This window comes from Cephus cinctus, unplaced genomic scaffold, assembly GCF_000341935.2.
Source record: "Cephus cinctus unplaced genomic scaffold, Ccin1 Ccin1_scaffold0020, whole genome shotgun sequence".
NCBI classification, from domain to species: domain Eukaryota; kingdom Metazoa; phylum Arthropoda; class Insecta; order Hymenoptera; family Cephidae; genus Cephus; species Cephus cinctus.
The window spans coordinates 776175-798930 of NW_014332768.1; the positions used below are offsets into that span (position 1 = coordinate 776175).

Below are 22756 nucleotides of genomic sequence, written 5' to 3' on the forward strand. Positions count from 1 at the left end.
GCAGGAACACCTTTAATAATTATATTAAACGTAACGTAACAATATATAAAAGCTGAAATCACTTCTACCAATCACTCTGCAAAGAATTATACAACTTTCTTCTTTCGGGTGAAATAGTTTATTCAAGTCGGGCTACCCCTAAGATTGAAAAGAGAACGTAGACATATCTGAATTGTACATAGGTAATTATCTGTTATGTAAATATTCGTATATTTATTTACTTCATAGTTACAATCGTGTATGTGGTGCACACTGTAGTAATTAAAAAATATTAATTGTTAGCGTTGAAAATATCAAATTAACGTTGATACAATTCATGGTAGCACTACATTATTCATCTATCGCTTGAATCTACCCCGTCATTCGTTAGTCAGCTTTCAGAAATAAAGAAAAGGCTATATTCACTTCGCGATAGACCAAGAACAAGAAGTATAATAATAAGAAGAAAAAAAGAAAGAAAAAAAAGCAGCAACTCTTTCTCCGACAATAATATAATTATGTATTCTGTTTTTCCCATAGATACGCTTGATGCCTTTTTCACTCTCTTACATGCAAAATGTGTGTGTATATATATTTATATATATAAAACAAAAAAGGAATTTAAAGAATGATTATAAGGAAACATTAACGATTTCAGTTCTTCGCCTTTATAAAATGCCTCGATGGGGGCGGTAGGGGCAGGGAGAAAAAGGAGGAGGGGATAGCAATCGAATTTGCATAATATTCTTACAATGCTTCTGGCTCTAATTAAAAGACGAATTGTAGCAATTTATAATTAACTTTTGTTTTGTCCCCGATTACATTATCAACATAATATGTACAAGCGTGACCATGATTAAAAACGCCACGAGAAATAAAAACATATATTTATTCTGAATAACATGAGACTATAAAGAATATAATTATTATCAGAAGATCGTAGGAAATCTGTCGCGTTTGAGGTGTAAGTGCGGGAAAGGCCAACGTTCGCGTGAAAAAGAAAAAAGAAGAAGAAAATGAATGCCTTTTTACGTGCGTGACATCGATAAAGAAAATGTCACGTCAAAGAAATCCTATTTACCGTTTATTTAATACTGAAAGATACGAATGATTTAATCGTTCCATGCGATTGATTCGAAGATTCGAAAAGGTTGAGCAACATCTTTTTATTATTTAATGGACTACGTAGTGTTTCTCGAGCTCTGTTTATCTCAAACGGGACGTCATTTCCTAGAATCTACGAAAACCTTTCGTCTTCTTCTTATGTTATCTCGTAACACACAGATTACACAGTGGCATACGTCAAATAATAGGCTTCTTTATTTTATTTTATTTTTTTTTTTCATAATCGTTTATAAGCTATTTTCTACAAACTAAATGCTAAGCGTAACGTGCACGATGCCCGATCCGCTCGATACTTGGAACGCGTTTCGAACATTTTCTTTATTATTATCTATCATCTTTCGTTCTCTCCTTTCACCATTGAATTGTCTAAGCCGAATAATAAAACACACTATTGATTAATTATTGGCTAGAAAGTCTTGAATTCGCAATGACGTATTACAAGAGTACTCGAGCGGAGGAAGAACCGTGCAAATTATCTGCACAAATAAGTCTTCAATCGGTAGCTTCGAATTCTTCGTTTTTTTAAATCGTAAATCGTTTTTTTTTTAAATCGTAAATTTTTTCTTGTTTTTGCTTTCGTTGAACGCATTTCGAACAAATTCGACAAATATACAATTGTGCTGTTCGAAGGGTCTACTTTATCGCTCGAGAGGTTACTTTATCAAAGAATCCAAAAGTCAGAAGAAAACGAAGAATCGATTCGCTACAACTTCAGATCTTAGAGTAGCAGTAAAATTAAACGGCGTGTTTGCCACGTAAATTTTTAGTTTCGATTCTCCTTAAAGATTCGCGACGGTGTAAAAATATTCTGAAAATCTTTCGAAGTGTCTTCACAATACCCGGAAAAGATCGTAGCGCGACCGTACGTGGTTATATTTTCTTTCAACTTAGGGGGTCAATCCCTTATGGATTTTAATAGAAATGAGACCCCTCCCCCCCAGTCATAAACTGTCTATCGCTCTACGACTTTAGATTATGTTACGCAACATCCCAAAGTGCACTTTCTTTAAATTTCTTTTCTTTCTTCTTCATTTAAAAGATTCACGATTTAAAAATCGCGTTCCGCAAATCTTACTACTACTCTAATGACTTTGACACAGGGTTGTGAAGTTGTCCGATATTAGTTAGTGAGAAATCGTGTAACGCACATGAGGGTTCAAACAAGGATATTAAAGTAATATGTTCTCCTTAATGTAATAACCATCAACTTGCACCCAGTCTTAAAAACCACATAGTAAACGATCATACAATCGTAATGTAATTTAAAAAAAAGAGCAATTGAAAAAAAAGAAAAGTCATTTACTGTACCGCAACGAAACCACATTCCTTCATAATCTACAATGTTTTTTTTTGTTGTTGTATGTATATAATATATCGCGTTTCTAACCACGGATTAGATCCGCATTCGATATATCTAGATATAAATTATAATAAGAATCTATTATTAGCCTTATATCTAACCACTTACTTACTTATACTTGTATTTACACTTGAAAATAGACTTAGTGCGTCCATTTATCATTTCCTATCTCGTGGGATAGTCCATTTTGTAACGAAAAAAAAAAACTGAATGACGAACAACTCTTCTTAACGGCGTTCGAAATCTTCTCTTTAACCCTGACCTGTTCAAATGATATATTACCTTTCTGCAGGCTTGGTAGCAGGCACCGAGCTCTCCACCAGGTCATGCCTCTCGATCGGGGAGTTGGCCAGGGTGTAGTCGACCGGATACCGTGCTGAGTAAGTCGGCGTAGCTTCACCCTGCTGTCTTAATCTCAGCTCATCGGCTGCTTCCTGGTAAAAGCTCTGCGAGGCCTCCACGTTCTGCGACGATCTCTCCGTCCTTTCCAGATCCTGCGACGAGTAATAACTCTGACTTGCTTCCGTTTCCGGTCTGGGATCGTAGTAACTGGGAGTTATGCTCTGGCTGGAATAACTTGGAGTAGCTTCCTCAGGATTAAAGTAACTTTGACTGGCCTCAGAGGTTATATCGCGTGGAGTAGACTCGTAGTAACTTGGGGTCACCTCTTCCTGGGGATCATCACCTTCCAGTCTAGAATTTGACTCTTGGTGAACGGACTCGTAATAACTAGCCGTTACCTCTTGGTGATGAGGATAGTAACTCGACGGCTCGTTCCTGTCGTCTGAGCTCTCCGTGACGAAGTTCTGCGATGACGTCTCCTCCAGTCCTGGCATCGAGATGGGAACCTCGTAGGAAGTTGAGACGTTCTGCTCCAAGATCACCTGATCCTCGTAGCTGGATGTTGGTACAGCGTCTATGTGCGTTGAGCTGCTGTCCGGATTTAGGTTGTAGGACGATGTTGGGATTTCCGGCACACCGTTGTCATGAATACTTGTATGTTCTCCTCCTACTGACGTATCCGGTATCACGCTTGACGAGGCAATATTTAATTCCTCGCAAGGCGGAATCTCATAGGACGACGTACTTATTGCACTCTCCTGATCCTGATCGCGTTCCTGGTTCTCTGGCGTTTCCGGAACGTAAGATGAACTTGCTGTTTCATCTTCGTTCACGCCAGAGTTATTGGTAGAGACCGAAGAGGTACCAATACCATCAGTACCAATGTCATTCGATTGGGAAGGCACGTTTCCTTCCTGGCTGATCTCTCCGTCTGTCTCCATGTTCTCTGAGACACTCTCAATTTTCTCCACCTCGTAGCTCTGGGTCGGGAAACTTTGATCGTCGACGGTACCGTCGACGGAGTTTCTGTCATCTTGGCTCTGCATGATTTCGTTGTACGACTGTGTAGGTGCGTTGGTCTGCTCTTCGGTCGATGCTTCATAAGACTGAGAAGCTTCACTCTGCTTGGCATCTTCAAAGGACTGCGTCGGTGGCTCCCCTGAACCTGGTGCTTCATCCGTTTCCATAGACGGGTAACCTTCAGACTGCGAAGGTTCTCTCGAATTCTCCAGCTTATTAGCAGATTGACTGGGAACCTCGATGGAATCGTTAGCCATTGCTACGTCGAATTGTTCATACGACTGAGACGGTGTTTCTTGACTAGTCTCAGCAATGGCTTTCTCAAAATGCATCTCTACATTATCGTCGATAGGCAGTTGTTTCGTCTCACCGTGAGACGATGGTTCGTCGACTTGAGATACCTCCATTGGCCCAGCTTTAGACTCCACGCACATTTCGGTCGGTTCAGCTGTTTTCACTTCCACAATGCCTTCTTGGGCACTACCCAATGTGTCTGAAGGCAAAGCTTGAGTAGGTACTAGATTTTCCTCTTCCTGGCGTGAAGCTGCTGCCTGATCCTCGACTGAACTAGGTGCCTGAGAGGTGGCTGGAGTGGGCTCTATCAGTTGCTCCAATTTGTTGCTGGTTTCTTTATCCTGGGATGTGCCTGATGGTATTTCAGCTGAATCTGCGACCTCAAGGCTCATTGTAGACTGGACCTTAATGTTTGATTCTGAACTCACTGAACAATTTTCATCTATTACAGGCATGCTGCTAGTGATCACTTCACTTGTATGTTGATCAATTGACATATCTTGTATACCTGTTAAGGGTTCCGCCTTGCTTATTACTTCTTGGTTGATTTCTTCCTGCGAAACCATTGGTATGTCATGATGTATTACTGAGTCTTCTTGTGTCGATACTGTAGGATGCTGCATCATCAGGTCTTCGCTAGTCATCTCAACCTCTTCTGAAGTCGCAGCTTGGATAACACTTGCAGTAGAAGCAGCTGACGTCTCAGTTTCTACACTTGGCTCCTGTGAAGTTGCTGGTACTTCTTGAGGTGTAGTAGCTATTTTAGAAGTGGCTGTTATGTCTTGTGGTGGTACGTTCTCAGTGGAAATTGTAGAAGCCTTCGAGACAAGCATTTCCGAAACAGACACATCGGCGAAACTTTGTTCACTGGCCATTGAGGTATCCATTGTTGCTGTAAACTGTGCGTCCTCTGAATAACTGTCGTCTATTATTGGCATTGATGGCGTTGTCTGTACTTGTGTTGTGTCCAGGACTATGTGCTCAGGTATCGAAACGGAATAAGAAACAGACGGAACAGATTCTGCTCCACTCTGGATACCTTGGGCTTCAATCGTTACATTCTCATCCAAATTCGGAATTACTAAATATTGAGTACTGACTGTACGCGTCATATCTGTCGCTGAACTCTCCATGATTTCACCAATATCTGGCATAGAGTTTCCAGGTATTTGGATTTGCGTGTCTCCAGCAGAGATGTACGAAATACTTGGATTAGTAATCGTAATAGGTAACTCGAGTGATGAAGGTATTGTGGAAACATCTGAAGCTGGAGTGCTTTCCGACTGGATGGACAAATTGCTGGGCACTTCCAGTGGTGTCATAATCGGTTGGTTCAGGGTCAAGGAAGTTTCCAGAACCGAAGGCGAAGATATCGGTTCTGTTGGGGGTATTATCGTGGATTGCAAAATGGTCTGATTGATAAGACTGGTTTGAGTGAGACCAGAGCTCATTACAGTTCCAGAAGAATTTTCAGGCAAGCCAATTTCCTGCTGGAAGTCTGTATTTGCTAGAGCGGCTGCTAGGATATCCTGGTTCGACGTCTGTATGATCTCTGACGATGGGAAACTCTCTGATACCATTGTCTGGTTGGATTCTGCGGTACTGGTCTGCAGGTTAGGCATGCAGCCGTTATCGAACTGCAGAACTATATTGTCCAGAGCTCCAGCTTCACCTAGAGAACTTGGATCAATATACAGAGTTCTAGTTCCGTCCGGATTTTGGGTTGTTCCTTCCAAAGACATCAAAGCGTTGTTATCCAATGGCTGAATCTGACCCTGCTCATCTATTGTGACCAGCACGTAAGTCTGGGTACCATCTCCACTCTCCGTTGGTAAAGCCATGATCTGCGGTTGAGCAGCAGCCACCTTGGGTTCTTCTATTTTATCCATGGGTATTTCAGTCGTTTGCTCCATCGCAGAAGCTACGGATTGTAGTCCTGGTTCCTCCTTCCGGATTTCAGGAACTTCCTCGACTTTTGTCTTCTTCTCTGGTTCTGTTGGTTCCAAAGGTGGAAGTGACAATGGCGTCGAGATAGTCGCACTTGATGGAGTGGTTACGTTTATGGAGTTCAGGGCAACGTTCAGCAAGTTCTTTGGTTGAGCATTCTTTGCGGATGCTGTGTAATTCTTCGTAGCAGCTTTAGGTGTTACGACACTTCCGGCGGAATGCTTTTGTTGAGCAACGGATTTTGTAACCGGAGGTATACTTGCAACAGTGCTAGTTTGCTTTTGTTGGAGATTCTGCACTGCTACTGGCGATTCGTGCAACTTTTGGACGACAATCTTTTGATTCTTCGACTGTCGTCCACTTCCTCTAGGCATGACGACCTTTTGTACTGTTGATGATCCTGGGATGACCTTTCCTTTAGTTTGAAGTTGCATATGCTGCGTTTGCTGTCCTGGACTCTGGGAAGATAAGGCTGGTACGGGCATTCCTTGTCCAACTGTTTGCTTCACTAACTTCTTTCCATGAAGTAAAGTCTTCTGTCCTGATACTGTGTTTTGGAGAACTATAGTACTTCCTGGTGATTTTATTGATCCTGCAACTCTCATTTGGGACGATGATGATGAAATCGGAATCTTCTGACATTTTTGTAGTAATGGTACTTGCATCTTTTGCGGGACTGTTGAATATTGAACTTTACCTCCCTTTGCAGGAGTCTTCGCTGCAATGGCTTTTACTTGTTGTGCAGTAATTGGTGTGAGCACTGTACCCTTTGAGGTGACGATACCTTGACTACTAAGGATAGTCTTTCCAGCAATGGTCTGTGTCATTGGACCTAGAATAGTTTTTGTTCCACCTAGACTTTGGGAAGTCAATGGTGACAAATATGTTGGACCTTTTGTAACTAACGCCTTAGAACCAATAATTGTTTTTCCTGCCAATGACGATGCACTTATAGGGGTATATATTCCTCCCTTGGTAAGAATTCCTTGCGATAAGGTACCCAACAAAGCTGACTTTGATATAGTACCTGAAATTGGGGTCAATACTCCTTTCGATGTTATTATACCTTGGGTGTTAATAATTTTCTGACTCTGTCCAGCCAATTTGGATGTTGTTGCTGTACCCGCTTCAGTTTTCGGAGCAATGACAGTTTTTGAGGTCATGATGCCTTGCGAAGAGATTGGAGAATATATTGTGCCTTTGCTGGTCATAATTCTTTGTACTTTGCCACCGAGGTTCTTAGAGATATTTAAAGGTAACATCTTTGTTTGACCTGATTGGGCTGACGTCAAAATCACCACCTTTCCACCTTGCTGAACTATTTGCGCGCTTCCAGCACCTTTACTAGAAGGAATAGCAATCTTCTGTTGACTTCCTGGTTTTCCCTGGACACTGTAGCGGATCTGTTTCCCTCCAGCAGTCTGCACGATCACATATTTCCCTGGTGCACTTTTCTGAGATATCAGAGGCGCCGCAGCCTTGCCAGGTTGAGTGTTTTGAAATTTTAAACCCTTTACTCCACCAGTAAGTGGAGGCACCAAGGTCTTAATATTTGTAATGGTAGGCTTAGCTTTAGCCTTATTCTTTAAGATAGTTGGTGTGCCACTTTTCTTTTTCGGTGTACTTTCAATTTCGTTTGACTTAAATTGTGTTTGATTGGGAGCGACAATTTGAGTTGTTGGTGTCAATGAAATAGTATTTGTAGCTATCGTGCTAGAAGATGGAATAATTGAGGATATTACAACTGGCATCTGCTCAAGATTCTCAGGAGTTAAAACGTCTTCACTCAAGACGAAAGGCATCGAATTGATATCTAATTCCATGTCTGCTAGACTTTGTGAACTCTGCTGAATGAATTTCTCACTTGGTACAGATGCCATACCTTGAGATGCCTGGGAAATTAATTTTTCTTTCTGCGTTTCCATAGCTGTGGTAGCAGCCTCCTCTGCTTTTAAAGCTTGAAGCTTTTTAGTAAGTGAAAGATGCGAAGTCGGAATTTTCACTTGCCTTCCCTTACTGTTTGGAGACAAAGGTTCAAGCTTCATAATCTTTGCTCGTGGGCTGCTCTTTGTATCGCCTCGTTTTGAGACATCCAATTCCAGCTTGTGTTTCTGGCCTTTAGCTGGCAATTTCTCCAGCAGTTTTGTCTTCAAGATCATTGGCTCTTTCAGTGTGACGTTTTCGATGATTCTTGGCTTCTCGCGTTTCTTTACTGGCATCCCGACATCGGATGTAGGTGAAGGTGTCGACACAGAAGACAATCTTGACGAGTCGTCCATCTTCTGTACTTCTAGAGTCAATGATTTTGTAATCTCCTCTATATTACCTGGTTGAACTTCACGCTTAGAGACAGGAACTTCCGGAGGAGTGGGAAGTTTTGCAGATACTGTTAAAGTAGGTTCATCTGTCTTTGCTTCAATTTCAATGTTTTCTTCAACAACAACTTCAACACCTTGGAACTCTCCCACTCCAGAGACATTAGTTTGTTCGTGAAGCTTGCTAGTATCTTCAGCACTCTCTATATTAGCAGCCACTTTCTCTGCTTTCTTAATTGGGCCAACAGTTTGCGTAACAGGTACGATGTTCACATTATCCATCTCGTCGGCCTTTTTCTTTCCAGGTTTCTTGACCTTTCCTCTACCAACGGTGATCTCGATGTCATCTATCACTACTTTATTGTCACGTTTGTCCATCTGCAACGTCTTCAGGAATGCCTCCTGGAAAGTGTTAACTGGTTTCTCTTCGCCATGTGAATCTTTGTCTTTCTTGGGTTTTGATCCAGTTTCAGGAGTAAATTTGCCTTTGTATCTTGTCTGCATGGAGGGCCTTTTTGCAGCTGGTTCTGGAGTTTTCACAGTTTCAGATTTTGAAACGAGCTCAATTTCCATCTCAGTTTTTGGTAATATTTTTTTCGGTCCTTCAAGTTTCAATTGTGTGTCTACATTTTCTTGTAATTCAGCACCTTTTTCCTTCTCTGCAAAAAACTCTCTTTCTATAGTCATGTCCGCCTGCTCAATAGGTACCTCCTCTATTACAGTCTCTTGCATTAGTTCAACAGTCTCAATTTTTTCCTCCAAGATTTCTGTGTCTTCAGTTGAAATTACTTGCTCTTCGATTACTGGTCCGCTAAATATCTCAGTAGACTCTTTATCTGTGTCAACTCTCGTAATCTCAATCTCCATGTCGTTAGTTTTGTCAATCCTGTTCTCTGGCTCTGGTTGTATAACATTCTTGTCTACGGAGGCGTCGCCCTCAAAAAAATCATTTTGCGCCAACTCAAACTTTTTGATTTGTGATTTTTTAGGCGGGAGCTTCTCCACTTCAGTTTTCGGAACTTCAAGCACCTGGTTTCCTTCAGCTTCTTTAATTAAATTCGCAACTTGTTCCTGTATCGATGGCGTTCTATCGTCATCATCCTTAATTCTATCTTCGTCCTCAAAGTCATCAGTTTGCTCTATTATTTCTCCTTGCCTCTCATCGATCTTCCATTTTGTCTCTGAAACTTTTGTCAATCGAGTACTCTCAGAGGAATGTTCTGAAAGTACTGTTGGTATACCTATTGTCTTTAGAACTTTATCCATGGATGGTCGATCGTCGTTTAATTTTTCGTCGGATTTGATCAGTTCGATTGTAGATCCTACTGAAGATTTCATCTCGTCAGATTTCTTCATTGTCGATGCTTTATTTCTACCAGCTTTCTGTTCTGATTTCTCTGCTCTATTGCCACCCATACTTTCCTCTACAACATCGGCAGTTCTATCAAGAGAATCAGATAATTCAATTTCCTGCTGATCCATCTGAATAACAGTCTCGATGGTCCTCTTACCGAATCTGGACGACTTTCTACTTCTAGCAGGTCTACGCTCAATTCTCTCACCATTTTCCTCGTCTGTTAATAATTTGTCATCTAGTTCCGATTGACTATCGTCAGTTTTCGATGCTGACGCGTCACTATTCTGAAGATAGATATCATATGAATATTTCCTGTTCGGTTTTCTCCTTCTTCCACTCAATGAACGTTCAGAATCGGACTCAGTAGTCTTACTGTTCTTGTCTTTTTCGATAATCATCTTAGTTCCCAGTTTTCTTTCTGGTGATTTGTTACTTGATTTTGATGAACTATCATCAACGCTGCTTACACTTGTTTCAGTAGAAGTTTTCTCAGAAACGAGACTCCTTCTAGGGCGCCCACGACGTTTCTTGACACTTTTATGAGCAGCGACTGGTTTTTCTACTGGCGACTTTTCAACTTTTTTTAAATTTCCCAAGATAGACTCGTTATCCATGTCCGTGTCATCAGACTGGTTCAAACCAAGCGGAGTCATATCAGTATCTGAAGTCTCACTGTGAGGAGGCGCAGTATCGGCTGATTCAGACACAGTTTCATCTTCCGTGTCTACTTCCATTTTCTCAGGAAGTGCCTCCAACTTGCTGGACTCCATCGTCTCCGAAACAACCTCATTTTCCATTTCTATTTTCTCTGAGGTGATATCCTTTTTTTCAATCGTCTCCTCATTCTTCGCAGAAGTTAAGGCCTCATCATCGGTTTTAGTGTATTCTTTATCAATATGTTTGACACCCGTAATGATGTTAGATATCAGTGCTTTGTTAAAATTTTTATTGGCAATCGCAGCGCGTTCGTCGTCGGCTTCCTCTTCACGTTCCACTTCGAAAATCTCAACTATCTCAACCTGAGTTTCGCAGGCATTTGAATTTACCTTTTCTCGCTCGTTCTTCGACGATGCTTTATCTTCCTTCGATTGTTTTTTTAATACGCTTATACCTTCCTCAGTTTCTAGCTTATTGGTTTCCTCGTCCATATCATCGTCCATCTTATTATCTTTATTTTCGTGTTCTTCAGGCGTTTCCTGAGTTCCGGATTTTGTGACAATGTCGTTCTTCTTGACTGTATCTTTTGTTTCTGTATTTTTGTCGTTGCTGAGGTCTTTTTCTTGCTCTTCCTTTAAGGCTTGACTCATTTCGAACTCTTTTATGATCTCCTTCTTTAGGGACAAACTTTTCTCACCGAAAACTCGGTGAATTTTTCTTACCGGCGGTATTGTAGCTTCGGGAACATCTTCTTCATCGAAATCAAAACAGGATAATCTTGACTTTTTGTCATCCTTCTCCATAAGCTTCTTACCGTCTTTCTGCAATTCGGGCTTTTTATTTTTCTGTCCTGAGAATGGTTTCTGATCCTTCTTCGTATCCTTGTCCTTTTCCATATTCGACTTGTTCTTTCCGGAATCATCAAGAATCTTGTTGTTCGAATTTCGACTGCGGACTCCAATAGTATCTTCTAGTACTTCGATGGCTGTCAACTTTTCAGTCTCATTGAGCAATTTTTCGGATTCCTGGATAATATCATCGTTTTCATTTTTCTGTTTGTCATCGCCAGGGCTAGTCGTATCCATTTGAGACTTCATGGGTGAACTGTCCACAGTGCCAGATTCCATAGACTTGTTTAAGTCCATACTCATGTCTTCGTCCGAGCTGTCGTTCCAATCAGCCAACAATTTCTCACGAATTTCAGGATCTGTCTTCTTTTTCTTCTTACTGGCTTTTTCGACTTGTTTTGCGAGTTTCCTTTTGCCCGACTCAGCGCTTCCTTCGCTGCGACTTTTGTGCGAACTACCCTTGTCCTTCCTAACATACTTCCTTTTCGGCGTATCGGTGTCAGCTTCTTTAGTCTTTGTTGGAGAATAAGTCTTTACCTTCGAACGTGCTACAGCTGGGGAACCTCCAGAATTGTGACTTTTGATGTGGCAAATAATAACATTCACGCGGGAGGAAGTAAAGCTGCATAGGTGACAAGGATATTGCGGTGATGATGTGCTGTTATTTGGAGTCGATGGCAGACTGCTGGGTTGATGACGGATTCTCACCTCGTGGTCACTTTCCCTTAGGAACCTTGGATGCGTGATTTTTCGCAGCATCTCACTGCCATCGCTACGTCTGTGAGCTTCATAACGATCACGTTTTTTCTTGGGTATCTTCTTCTCGCCAAAGAGCCCAGAAATATCTGGTTTTTCTTCAGGGCTGAACTTTTCACTTGTCAGGATATCCGGATCTCCGCCGGTCAGTTTTTCAGCCATTTCAATATCGCCAGGAAACTTATCCATATAACTAGCACCATCTCTGCTTTTAGTCCTGAATTTATCTATAATAAATTTACTCCAAATTAGATAAAAGTCAATGTTGATAGTTAAATGTTTTTTTCTTCTGTGAAACTTACCTAAGCCTTTTTTGATGAAATCTTCCTTCTGTGTGCAGTTATACTTGTAGATTTGCTGATAGTTCTTGACAAACTCACTAAAATGATATTTTTATATTAGAAGTTTTTGTATCATCTTATGTGGAAGTTATTACGAGAATATGAGTGCATGAAAAACTTACTATGTATCTTCTTGAAAGAATTTTACAGCAGCAATCAATGGTTTTTTTTGAAATTCTATTTGAATGTCTTCAGGCAAATTGTGAAGGCCAGTGACCTGTCCAGGCCACCAACAAGCTCCCAGTTTCACCCATACCACATCGCCATCCAAATAATTAATTTCTGTCTGTTCGCACATCTTGACTAGGTTCTTAGCCACGTTTATTCATAAAACTATTCTTGTAGTAACGGTATGTCGCAAAATCTTAGATATATCAGTAAGCATTTAAAACATTATTTGCATAGGCATCGTATTGTAGTAACAAAGTAACTCTATATATAGTATTCTATTAAAATCAAAAGATGTAAATTGCGTGCCTATTAGTACCACTACTAAAAACCAGAAAAAATATCTTGAAAGATATTGAATTCAATGGTTCCACGTTTAAACCAAAGACATTAAAGTTCTTCGTGAAATGTGAGATATAATTAATATTTTTTAAATATGACTTTAATCATTATGTATGTAATTCAGCTTTTTTACTTTTAACTCAGCACAATTTTTGCTTAGTGCTACCATCAAACTACGAGAGTCTACAAGCTATATTGTTCTTTTTAAACGCACAGTAGACTGCCGTCTCAGATCCTTAGAACATACATCCAAAGTGGCTGAAGCCTCAAACTGAATAGCTCAACGCAGCATTTCCAAGAGTTATCTATGGAAGCAAAATCGCAAAATTACTATTTAGAAAATTGTCCCGTTGATTCCTTTCAGCATTCCTTCACTCTCACTGTATACACTCCAAACGCATTAAGAAAGTCTTATTCCATACGTGCTTGGGTACCACCAGGATGTACAAAGCATGGAGTAACCAATAATAGGTGCAGCACAGAAAACTGTTGGTACACCTAGTGTAGAAAAGTAAGCCCTGTAGACGACGTAACAAGAATGTCCATCGGGATGATGGAGACGAGCGGGGGGGCTAGGTGCGTATTCGCGGGAAACCAACTCTGAAGTAGGCTCTTGCTGTGGCAGTGGCCTAGCACGGTGAGCATTGTATCCTGGATACCGTAATGTGAAGACTGGCAGACGGTTAAATAGCGTAATCCGTTCCGGTTCTTGCTACGACGCTCCCGTGGAAATTGGCGAGCGTCCCAGGAGGAAGGACGTCTTGGTTTGCTTGGCTCGGCTCCGTTCGGCTCGACTTCGGCTTTGGCTAGCCAGTGAACTTCTTGTAACGCGCACTTGCTCCCGTGCGACCACGACTTTGTGGCCACTGCGGAAAACGCGGCGGCGGCCGATCACAGATCAACCGACACTCGGCACTTTAACGCTTTCTGCCCGTTGTACGACGTACGTACATGTTTCGTTTCCCGAAGTGCAACGGGGCCCCTATGCTGGCTGGTGCGATGTATAGATGGATGCTTCCTTCTCTATCACCTCGAATATACTCCACTCTGTAGTCAGGCCTGCCAACCTTTCCTTGCCCTATCTTCTTTGAATTTTTCATACTGTTTCTCTTCTTTCTTTGTTCACTCTATACTGACTCTGCAACTATCTTCGTTTTCTTTCTTTTTTCGTTCTCTTTAACGCGCGCAAATTTCTCGATGCAGGTTAGACTCGTTTACTATGTTTTATTAGCTAGTCTAAGTTTAAATGAACGTGATAATGCACTAGTTTAAGCATACCTACGTTTTCTTCGCAGGCTATCTGGAATAATAGTATTCTGATTCGTGCCTCTTGTGAGAAGTCGATTAGTACCTGTTACAACAAATAATTAAGTAAATATCAATGAAGTGTTCATTAAGTAAATTATATCCATCGTGTATTACAATGTAACGTACAGAGCTGAGTTAACAGATGTAGTTTTGAGCCACTCGTACTTAAAATATCGTGATTCATTCAATTGATGTACATGCTTGTTGGGTAATGTTAACGACGAAAAAATGATAAAGTTATCAGGAAGACGTGTTCAATGGAGAATGGTTGAGAACCAAATAATATTAAGTATTTAGATTACACAGGCTGAACTTAACATTGTTTAATATTTTAAATTGTAAGAAGCATTGCTCCAATCTTGGAAACATATATATAAACATACAATGTGCATAATGCACACTATTCCTCAACTACGTTTCGGATCTTAAATATCATAACAAGACGCATAATAAAAATATGATTTTGCGTCGTGTCATTACTTTTTTAGCAATTGGTAGCACTGTGTCACCGGGTGGGTAAGCAGAAATGTAGTTCTTCTGGTTTGCTACTAGGGGCTCCGCCTTATCCTTATTGGTGTTTCATGTATACATCCGGTTTATATCGTGCTTCACGTACTTATAGTTTTTTATATATCAATTCTTCTCTTATATTCTTTATATCATATCTATATTTCGTCGCTATTTTCCGAGAGACAAACGTTTAATTAACAAAAGCTTCCAATCTTCGTGGCTACAAGCATACCGGAAGTTTCGTTTTTGTTGACGTTTTAGCGTTTCATTTCGTGCGTGTTCACCAATATTTTTAGAATGGCGACCGCAGTACCGTCTCGTTTTGCCGTTCTTAGTATTGACGACGACGATTACAAGCCGAAAAAGGCTCAAAAACCGGCCGGTAATGGGAAACCTAATCCTAAGAACAAGCAAGACAAGCAAAAGCAACAGCCTAAAAAAGAAGAGAAGAAAAAACAGAACAAGGTACTTCGCCGAGAGACTTTTCAACCGGTAAAACGTCAAACTCGAGACTACATATGGGCGGGAAAATTTAAAATTTGAGAGTGACAGAGTGAATATGAAATTGAATGGAGAAAGAAAATTGGGAGCTTTGTACTGTCTTGGTTGAATAAATAATTATTTATACAATATTATTTCTAGGGAAAGAAGAAGAAGAATAATGAAGATCAACAATGGGAACAGTGGAAACAAAAGGATTTGATGGTAACAATTAATGAATAATAATTTATTACATCTTTTTTAAGCTCTTGAGTAATACTGTTAAGCATTTATATATTTTGTTGTTACCCATTTCATACAAATACAGGTATATTAAAATATTACATATAAAAATGCAATGTCATATGTATCTCTTATTGCTTTTGCCTTACAGTATTAAAAATTAGTTCATGGATTTTTTTGTTTGTCCATGTGGCATAGAGTTAGTTACACACAGTAAAATTTTTTTAATTCAATTTACAGCATTCGTGGACCTATACAGTTATTACTTTTTAGATTCAAGTTGTACTATATAACATTTTGTTTCAGTAGTGAGCTATTTATATGTCTTGTGTTATCACGCGATATTGTGATTTCCTTAAGGCTGTTGAGGAAACATACGAGCAAGAGTTACATCAGGCAATTCTGCTGTCCCAGTTGACATACGAGGCCCAATTGGAGACATTAGGGAAATGTGACAAAGATGCAGAGCAATCTAAAAAGAGCCAAAGTAATAAAAAGACAAAGAAGGCCACAATGTCTTTAGAAGAGTTTAACAATATGGATGTAATTGCAACACAAAGCTCAGTACCACAGATAGAGAACGTTGATAATAAACAAAAAGGTATTTCGCATTAATAATCACTAAACGAAGTTACATTTTTTTTGTAATTAAAGAATGATGTTCTCTTTCTCTGATTTTGCAAATATAAATATGATGGGAATGTAGGTGACAGATGTTACAATTGCTGTAGAGTTAGATGCAGAGTTCTTCGAGAGAGTTGAGAAAGAAACCAAAGCAGAGATTACAAAAGGCAAAGAAAAGGATATGCTGAAGGCAAGGTTGAACCAGTTTGACGATGACATAACTGCTGCTCAGCTCAGGGTGGAATTGGAGAAGAGAGATGATCTAATACAACAACTACGAGATAAGGTTGAAGCGTTAAAGGTGGAGTTGACTCAGGTGAAGAAGAGGAACACAAAGCTTTATCAAATGTTATCGCAGGGAGAAAGTAATAATCTTTTAATATTCTATAAATAAATGGAAAGAAGAAATTAGTTATTTATCCTATCGCTCATTTTACAGTGAAAGACAAGGCGTCCGTTCTTGAGGAGGTAGCTGAACTTCAAGATATACGTGATGAATTGACTTCCGAAGTAGCTTCTCTTCATGCTCAATTGGAGCAGGAACGATCGAAAACTCGTGCCTCCAATGTCGATCCAAAGGCCACCAAACAACCCGTAAGACTTTAATTTTATATGTCATTATTTCATCACTCATTTTTTCTCGCACGTAGCACCTTTGCGCAACTAACATAAGTAGGTATTTATTTTAGCTTTTCTGGGAGCTTCGGTCAGCTTAATACTTAGTATTTAATTAACTTATCGATCAAAGATGTCGCATATTTAATACATGACCTTTCAGAGATTAATTGGTACTACGTGTTCAGTATGAACTCCTTTAGTCGGAAGATTAAAGATTCTAAAAACTATTTGCTTTAATTAAATAATAACAGTACACAGTTTTACGAAAAACATTTTAAAGAAGTTTAGATTTTGATAACAAAATTTGCTGAAACTGAAGAAATTATAGCTTAAAGCGTTAAGTTGTACATGTTTTTAAATTAAATTAAGGGATTATGCTATTTATTTATATTATTTATGATATAATATTTATTATATATACTTATGATATAAACTTATTTGTTCCCAGAACAAGAGAAGGCCGAACAATGAAAATGCCTAAGTCACTGATCTTTCACGATATAAGTATGATCATATTGTAATTCAAATAGTGTTAACTATGTATAACGTGATAAAAATTACCTATTATCCATATAACACATTGGCTTACTAAGTTTCCACGTAGCAAATGTGCATTCATTTTTTAAAAGACATAAGTGAATTTTTTTTTATCCAACAACATACATTTCTATTCTCATAAAGAATCTCAGGAATATTAAGAATATTGTATTTGCGTTAAAAATTTTCTATCCGTGATCAGAACATCTGTTACGGAAAGTAAGCCAATGGGTGTAAAAAGACTTCAGTAAGACTATAAAGTAAGATATAAAAAGCATATTTCGTATTACCACTGTGCACGTGCCACAGTTTATATAAAACAGTATACGAGAGTGCTTCACCTTTGATAAAAACTTTGTCAACTTCAGTGAATTACTTTCTTGCATTATTCATACTTCGTAGAGAAAAACTGTACCTTTCTATAGACTTTCGGCACAAAAGTATACTGAGTAATTAATTTCTTTACATCGATACCCTAAATAGAGCAAGATAATAATACTTGTCAAGATATATAGAATAGCTGGTTTTCTAAGAGGCTTGCTCCCACTTTGCATATTCTTAAGTTTTTCATTTAACTAATTAACAAACAAATAGATTTTCTTAGTTTTTTTTGTTTTGTTCAATTTAAATGTCCATTAAAAATTACATAGTTATCGTTAATGCTCGGACTGGAAAGCTTGGCGACATTGGAGCATAAAATTGTCTTTGTCCTACGCAGTGCTTCCGTCCGGGTTCATTTTTATCAAGAAATATTGCTTTAAATATTTTGTAATAAACATGTTCTACGCAATATCCGACGTCTTTTCATTACAGTCCTCCCGAATTTCTCACGCGATCAAAATTCCAAGCCAGACGTATCGATACGTATCGTTAATCTTCTTAAACTTCCAGTTCTGACCATTTGTGAGTTTCCCACTAGGAATTCATTCAGCGCTAAGCTTCATCCGGATTATATATATTCGTGAACATTTTTACAGATATTTTTTACCAACTTTTTTCTGCGAATTTCTCCTCTCCATCCCCTTGGGAGCGGTTCAATATTGTACATTGCGTATTCCATTTACTCGCAGTACATTTTGGTCATCCGTAGAGACGCTGTACAAAAAGGGATTATTTAGTAAAGCTACACTATTCGCCCAGAAATTTAACATATAATGTTAATAATCTCTGACTAGAAATTCAACGAACTTTTAAATTTTCGATAGATCACCTCGCCTAGAAATTCTACCTAGAATCAAATATGCTTCATGTATAAAACACAAAGAGAAATGTAAGGCGGGGTAACATCCATTCAACTTTTCGATGAAGTCTTGACCAATAAAAGGAGCATTAACGCTAAGTGGACGCCTCGACTACTTGGTCATAGTTCTGTTTGCCGCAGAAGTGAGGGCTGAAAAGAATACAGGCAATAGATAGCGAAAGCTATAACCATTTATAGAGTTAGAGATACACCAAAACTAGTTTTATTATTAACGTACATTCCACCTCAGTCAACTTTATTCTTCTTTCACTTTTTTCTTGTCCCCATTGTAAAAATACACATTCGCTTATATTACAATTTCAAATATCGCTGATTAATGTTAATCGTGAGTTTGCTATATGTACGATTTTCAAGGTTAGGCGTGTTATTTTTCATTGTCGATACGTTCATCTGAAATGTTTTACCGATTGAATTATTAAAAAAAATCATATTACAGTTACATAACCTCGTGTTAAAATTGTACTGTTCGCGGGCGGTTTGAATCCTTTGCTAGAATTGAGCGAAAACCCGGTCGAGCGAGATGGAGATGCCAAGGGGAAGTTTTAGGGTGTGCGGTAGAGAGGGGCTATATGCCGGAGGTTTGGCTGGCAGCGGGGATTCATTATGTGACAGTCTATTGTCATTCCTACGAGCTGAGATCTCGCTGGTCCAGGATCACATCTCGCGCTTCACGCGTCACGATATCTCTTTCGATTTTTTTGTAGTTATGCGTTTGAAAATTCATATTTACATTTTTCTTATTTTTTCCACGAACCTTCTCGTTTTCACAATCGTATCAACTGCCCTGTACACGTTGACTCTATACTTTTGGAACTTTCCATTCGTTTAACGATACTGACGCTATATTTTGGATCAGAAAATACGGGCGACTGTAAAATTAACTATTGGAATCGAAGCGCTTAATAAATTTATTTTTAGGTACCTATTTCTTAATATATACCTACGATCAGATATATTTTTATTAAAGAATTGCACCCTTTATATTTTCAAATATCTGTTCACTCAGGCACTTTAACAATAATTAATGTCATCAGAACGTATATCGTGAAAGAAAAGTTTCAGAACCCTATTACTATTTTATGAATTTTTAAACGACAACCGGATACAGCTTAATTGACGTACCGCTTGCTGTGAATTCAAGGATTCTGATCCTCTTTGTTTGAAATGCAGACAGTACGTGTGCTTTAGGTACTAAAAGGCAGACCGGTTCGAATTTGAATTTCAAACGTGAATTACAGGTTAGGAAAAGAAGAGGACGCTTCGTTCTCCTATCGCGTGAAACTTTTAATAATTTCTTTGAGTATACTTTCACTTCACGAGTCTAAGACCTTTTTTTTCCAACATTCTGACGTCTGACTTAATAACTTTAACGCGACGTCGCATATATGCTGTATTAATACATAAAAAGAGAGACGAAGAAGAAAAAGCGAATATGAATGCCAAGATGGCGAACGGTAAATGGAATTCAAACATTAGGCAGGAAAATTAAGAGCTGAGAACAAGAAACAATCGTTTCTTGTTATTACGCGATTATTCATCTCTATCGTACTTTGAATCATTAACGTCACTGTAGGCGGTAGTTATTCTACGTACATATAGTAATACTCATATACACGCTCCAGCATAATCTCAGAATCTGTTATCAGTCTCAAGAGAAACTCTCAAGTTTCCGTAGATGATCCATTAAGATTCATGAAACGAATATCGCCTCGAGTACTGTCATCGCTATCATCAAATTAAAAAACGACAATTCACAGATTTATCAATCGATCAGCAGTGACTTGAGATAATCATAACCTCGAAAAAAAGTTCCACCAACTGTCATGCGAAAAGAAAAAAATATTGGGATATTGAAAAAAATACAAGAGAAAGAAAAGGTATTATTATTTTTCATGTAAAATCATACATACAGTATCCAGTTCATGGTGTCAGTCGTATAATAAACGTTTATTACCTAATGGTAAATTCTTGACTCAGGTCGTGCACGATGAGGGTGACAAGAGCCAAAAGATTCGTACAGACCTGCACGTAGATTGCGCCACGAATACATAACCTATACCGACGCTATACGTGTCTACGTGCGAGGCGATTAAAGTTTTAGAAGTATCGATTCTCCGCGTTAACGTTGACAGACAGAGGGATCGTCAAAGAGCATAATAATTACTGCGCCCGCAGAGAAGAGGCTCAACCCTTTGTTCTATAGTCACTTTGGGAAAGGGGTTTGGAGAGAGGAGAGCGACGGGACTCGAGAGCATCCGTTTCAGCCACGCTATTATGTAATTGATCTGAGCTTTCCATTGCGATCATCCTGCAACCCACTCCGGTGTTTTCAATCTTGAAAAAGTTTAATCAGTCTTAAAAATTCATAAAATTAATGATAATTATCGTCGAGTCGATACGCGAGGTGTAATAACGTGAACGTAAGTATACCTAACCTCAAATATACACAAGTTTTTATTGACGATCAATTCGAATTACGACACGACGTATCTCTCGTTCGAAGTACCGTTTGATTGGACGTTATAAAAGTTTTACAAATATTCCCGCCGTTACACGTCACGGTCAACATTAGTCGTTACTCGTGAGCAATTTTCAAGATAATCAAAAGCGTATTATCCACATTGATTTCGTTTCGCTGAGATATTTAATTAAAGTTGTTTGCGCCCGGAACTTTGAAAACTTTGTAGATAACTTACAGTGCCGTTTAATTCTCGCGAATAACGTGCGCGAATGCGAAAACAGGTTATGGCTGTGTCGCATTGCTGCCGTTATTGGTCTTTGCCGGTGTCGCTCGTAGCCAACGTATATTAATTGGCGTCGTCGTGTCTGCTTTACGAAATTTATGGAGTTTTAATTAATGCATGCATATCGAAGTAATATAGAATATCGAAAATATCGTATTGTACGAAGTAACAGATTGAGAAACGACAAGGCCAAGTGGTACCATAAATGTATTCGTGGCAAAGGCGACTCCCGGTCAGGACCCGCGTTATCCTCTGACCCCACTCCGTCATCTCTAACTTCGACTATACCTGAGTGGGACTTTTTCCAACTTGATTTTCCCATTTTTGGAATGGGACGAAGGGAAAGGGAAAAAACAGAGAAAATTTTAGTATTCACAATCCTACACGTACAGTACAGTCTCGGCAGGACGTATCGAATCGAATGTTCGTACCGAATACGAAATTTTTTGTATGCAGTGATGAAGCATAGCAATAGTATTACTAATCGGACAGTACTAACTTAAATAACATATACACATTCATATGTATAATTATAAGCTCGTACAGTCCGTTACAAATTTCCGTCTTATCCTTACTATAGCTATTGCCAATAACTCAGATTCGATCAAAAGAACTGACGAAAGTATATTACAAAAATTTTTCTTTTCATCTCCTATACTTTTATCAATATATATTTGTTTCACCTGACTATAAATTTTTCCATAGTAAATTCAAGGCTGTAAATACCTTTTTTCGGAAACGGACTCTACTCGTCAATTGTACTCTGTGATATTGAATATCCTTCGATACGCTTCGCTTATCCTCGCATTGCGTTTGCACAGATGTCTACGACACTGAAGGATCCGTCCCGTTTCCCTCGAGTCTCCCGTGTACAAAGCGATAGCATTGAGACACGGTATATTCGTCTCGTGCACTGCATATAGCCATAGCGCATGTGTCTCTTTTGAAATCGAACAAAAGATACTACACACCGACTGTAATCATGGGTATGGTAAATTGCTGTCGAAAAAGGGAAAAAAAAAAAAAAAAAAAAAAAAAAAAAAAAAAAAAAAAAAAAAAAAAAAAAAAAAAAAATAAAAATAAATAAAAGAGACGAATGGAAACGACAAGGGTCGTCGAAATAACTGAACGATGCCGCATCGCACGCGAAATAGATGCGCACTACTTTTTAAATTTGGGGAAAATGTGACGAAAACAAAAAAAAATGAAGACGTTCCATTAGAGCGTTCCAGTTTCGCGAGCAGGGCGCGGAGAGGAGCGAGATTGAAAGTGCTCTTTAACGATTGCGAAATCTTACCCCGTATCAATTCTCCTGGATACCCTAAGGGAGTTATCACGCGTGACGTAATTTTTTATGCGTATACGCAAAACCATGGACTGACGAGTGGGGATGAAACGATACAAAATATGTCGAAAGTATCTCTTACTTGGTTGAACGTACCCCAGATGGTAAGGGTGACGATCGCCTTCGAAACAGCCTGTATAATATATATCTGTGTACTGTCGAGTATTGGAGGTATATCCGGATGCGATATATATATATATATATATATATATATATATATATATATATATATATA

At 39.0% G+C, this 22756-nt stretch overlaps 2 protein-coding genes and 1 long non-coding RNA gene across 8 annotated transcripts; 1 reads left to right on the plus strand and 2 right to left on the minus strand.

The window, feature by feature from the left end:
- Positions 1 to 189: 189 nt before the first annotated feature.
- On the minus strand, positions 190 to 13862 carry LOC107265615. Of its 4 annotated transcripts, none has more exons than XM_015735269.2 (4): positions 12464 to 13862; positions 12303 to 12379; positions 3205 to 12227; positions 190 to 2958 (listed from the first exon to the last, which is right to left on the minus strand). In XM_015735269.2, exons 1-4 carry the CDS (start codon positions 12637 to 12639, stop codon positions 2743 to 2745), a joined length of 9492 nt encoding a protein of 3163 aa, XP_015590755.1. In that variant the 5' UTR covers positions 12640 to 13862; the 3' UTR covers positions 190 to 2742. The 4 variants fall into 4 exon arrangements, with proteins under 4 accessions (XP_015590755.1, XP_015590744.1, XP_015590734.1 ...); XM_015735258.2 differs by having other exon boundaries at positions 190 to 4547; positions 4629 to 12227; positions 12464 to 13861; XM_015735248.2 differs by having other exon boundaries at positions 190 to 3135; positions 12464 to 13861.
- Positions 13863 to 13917: 55 nt separating this feature from the next.
- Positions 13918 to 17961, plus strand: LOC107265642 (G kinase-anchoring protein 1). 2 transcript variants are annotated; one of them, XM_015735344.2, is made up of 7 exons: positions 13918 to 14054; positions 14966 to 15134; positions 15312 to 15374; positions 15753 to 15993; positions 16124 to 16381; positions 16456 to 16610; positions 17083 to 17961. In XM_015735344.2, the coding sequence occupies exons 2-7, from the start codon at positions 14967 to 14969 to the stop codon at positions 17113 to 17115; spliced, it is 918 nt and encodes a 305-aa protein (XP_015590830.1). In that variant the 5' UTR covers positions 13918 to 14054; position 14966; the 3' UTR covers positions 17116 to 17961. The 2 variants fall into 2 exon arrangements, with proteins under 2 accessions (XP_015590830.1, XP_015590807.1); XM_015735321.2 differs by lacking the exon at positions 13918 to 14054 and adding an exon at positions 14273 to 14675.
- Positions 17962 to 17964: 3 nt separating this feature from the next.
- On the minus strand, positions 17965 to 20301 carry LOC112494096. 2 transcript variants are annotated; one of them, XR_003059228.1, is made up of 5 exons: positions 18896 to 20301; positions 18650 to 18822; positions 18360 to 18561; positions 18164 to 18266; positions 17965 to 18086 (listed from the first exon to the last, which is right to left on the minus strand). It is a non-coding gene; the product is annotated as an uncharacterized LOC112494096 (long non-coding RNA). The 2 variants fall into 2 exon arrangements; XR_003059227.1 differs by lacking the exon at positions 17965 to 18086 and having other exon boundaries at positions 18109 to 18266; positions 18896 to 20299.
- Between the last annotated feature and the right edge of the window lie 2455 nt (positions 20302 to 22756).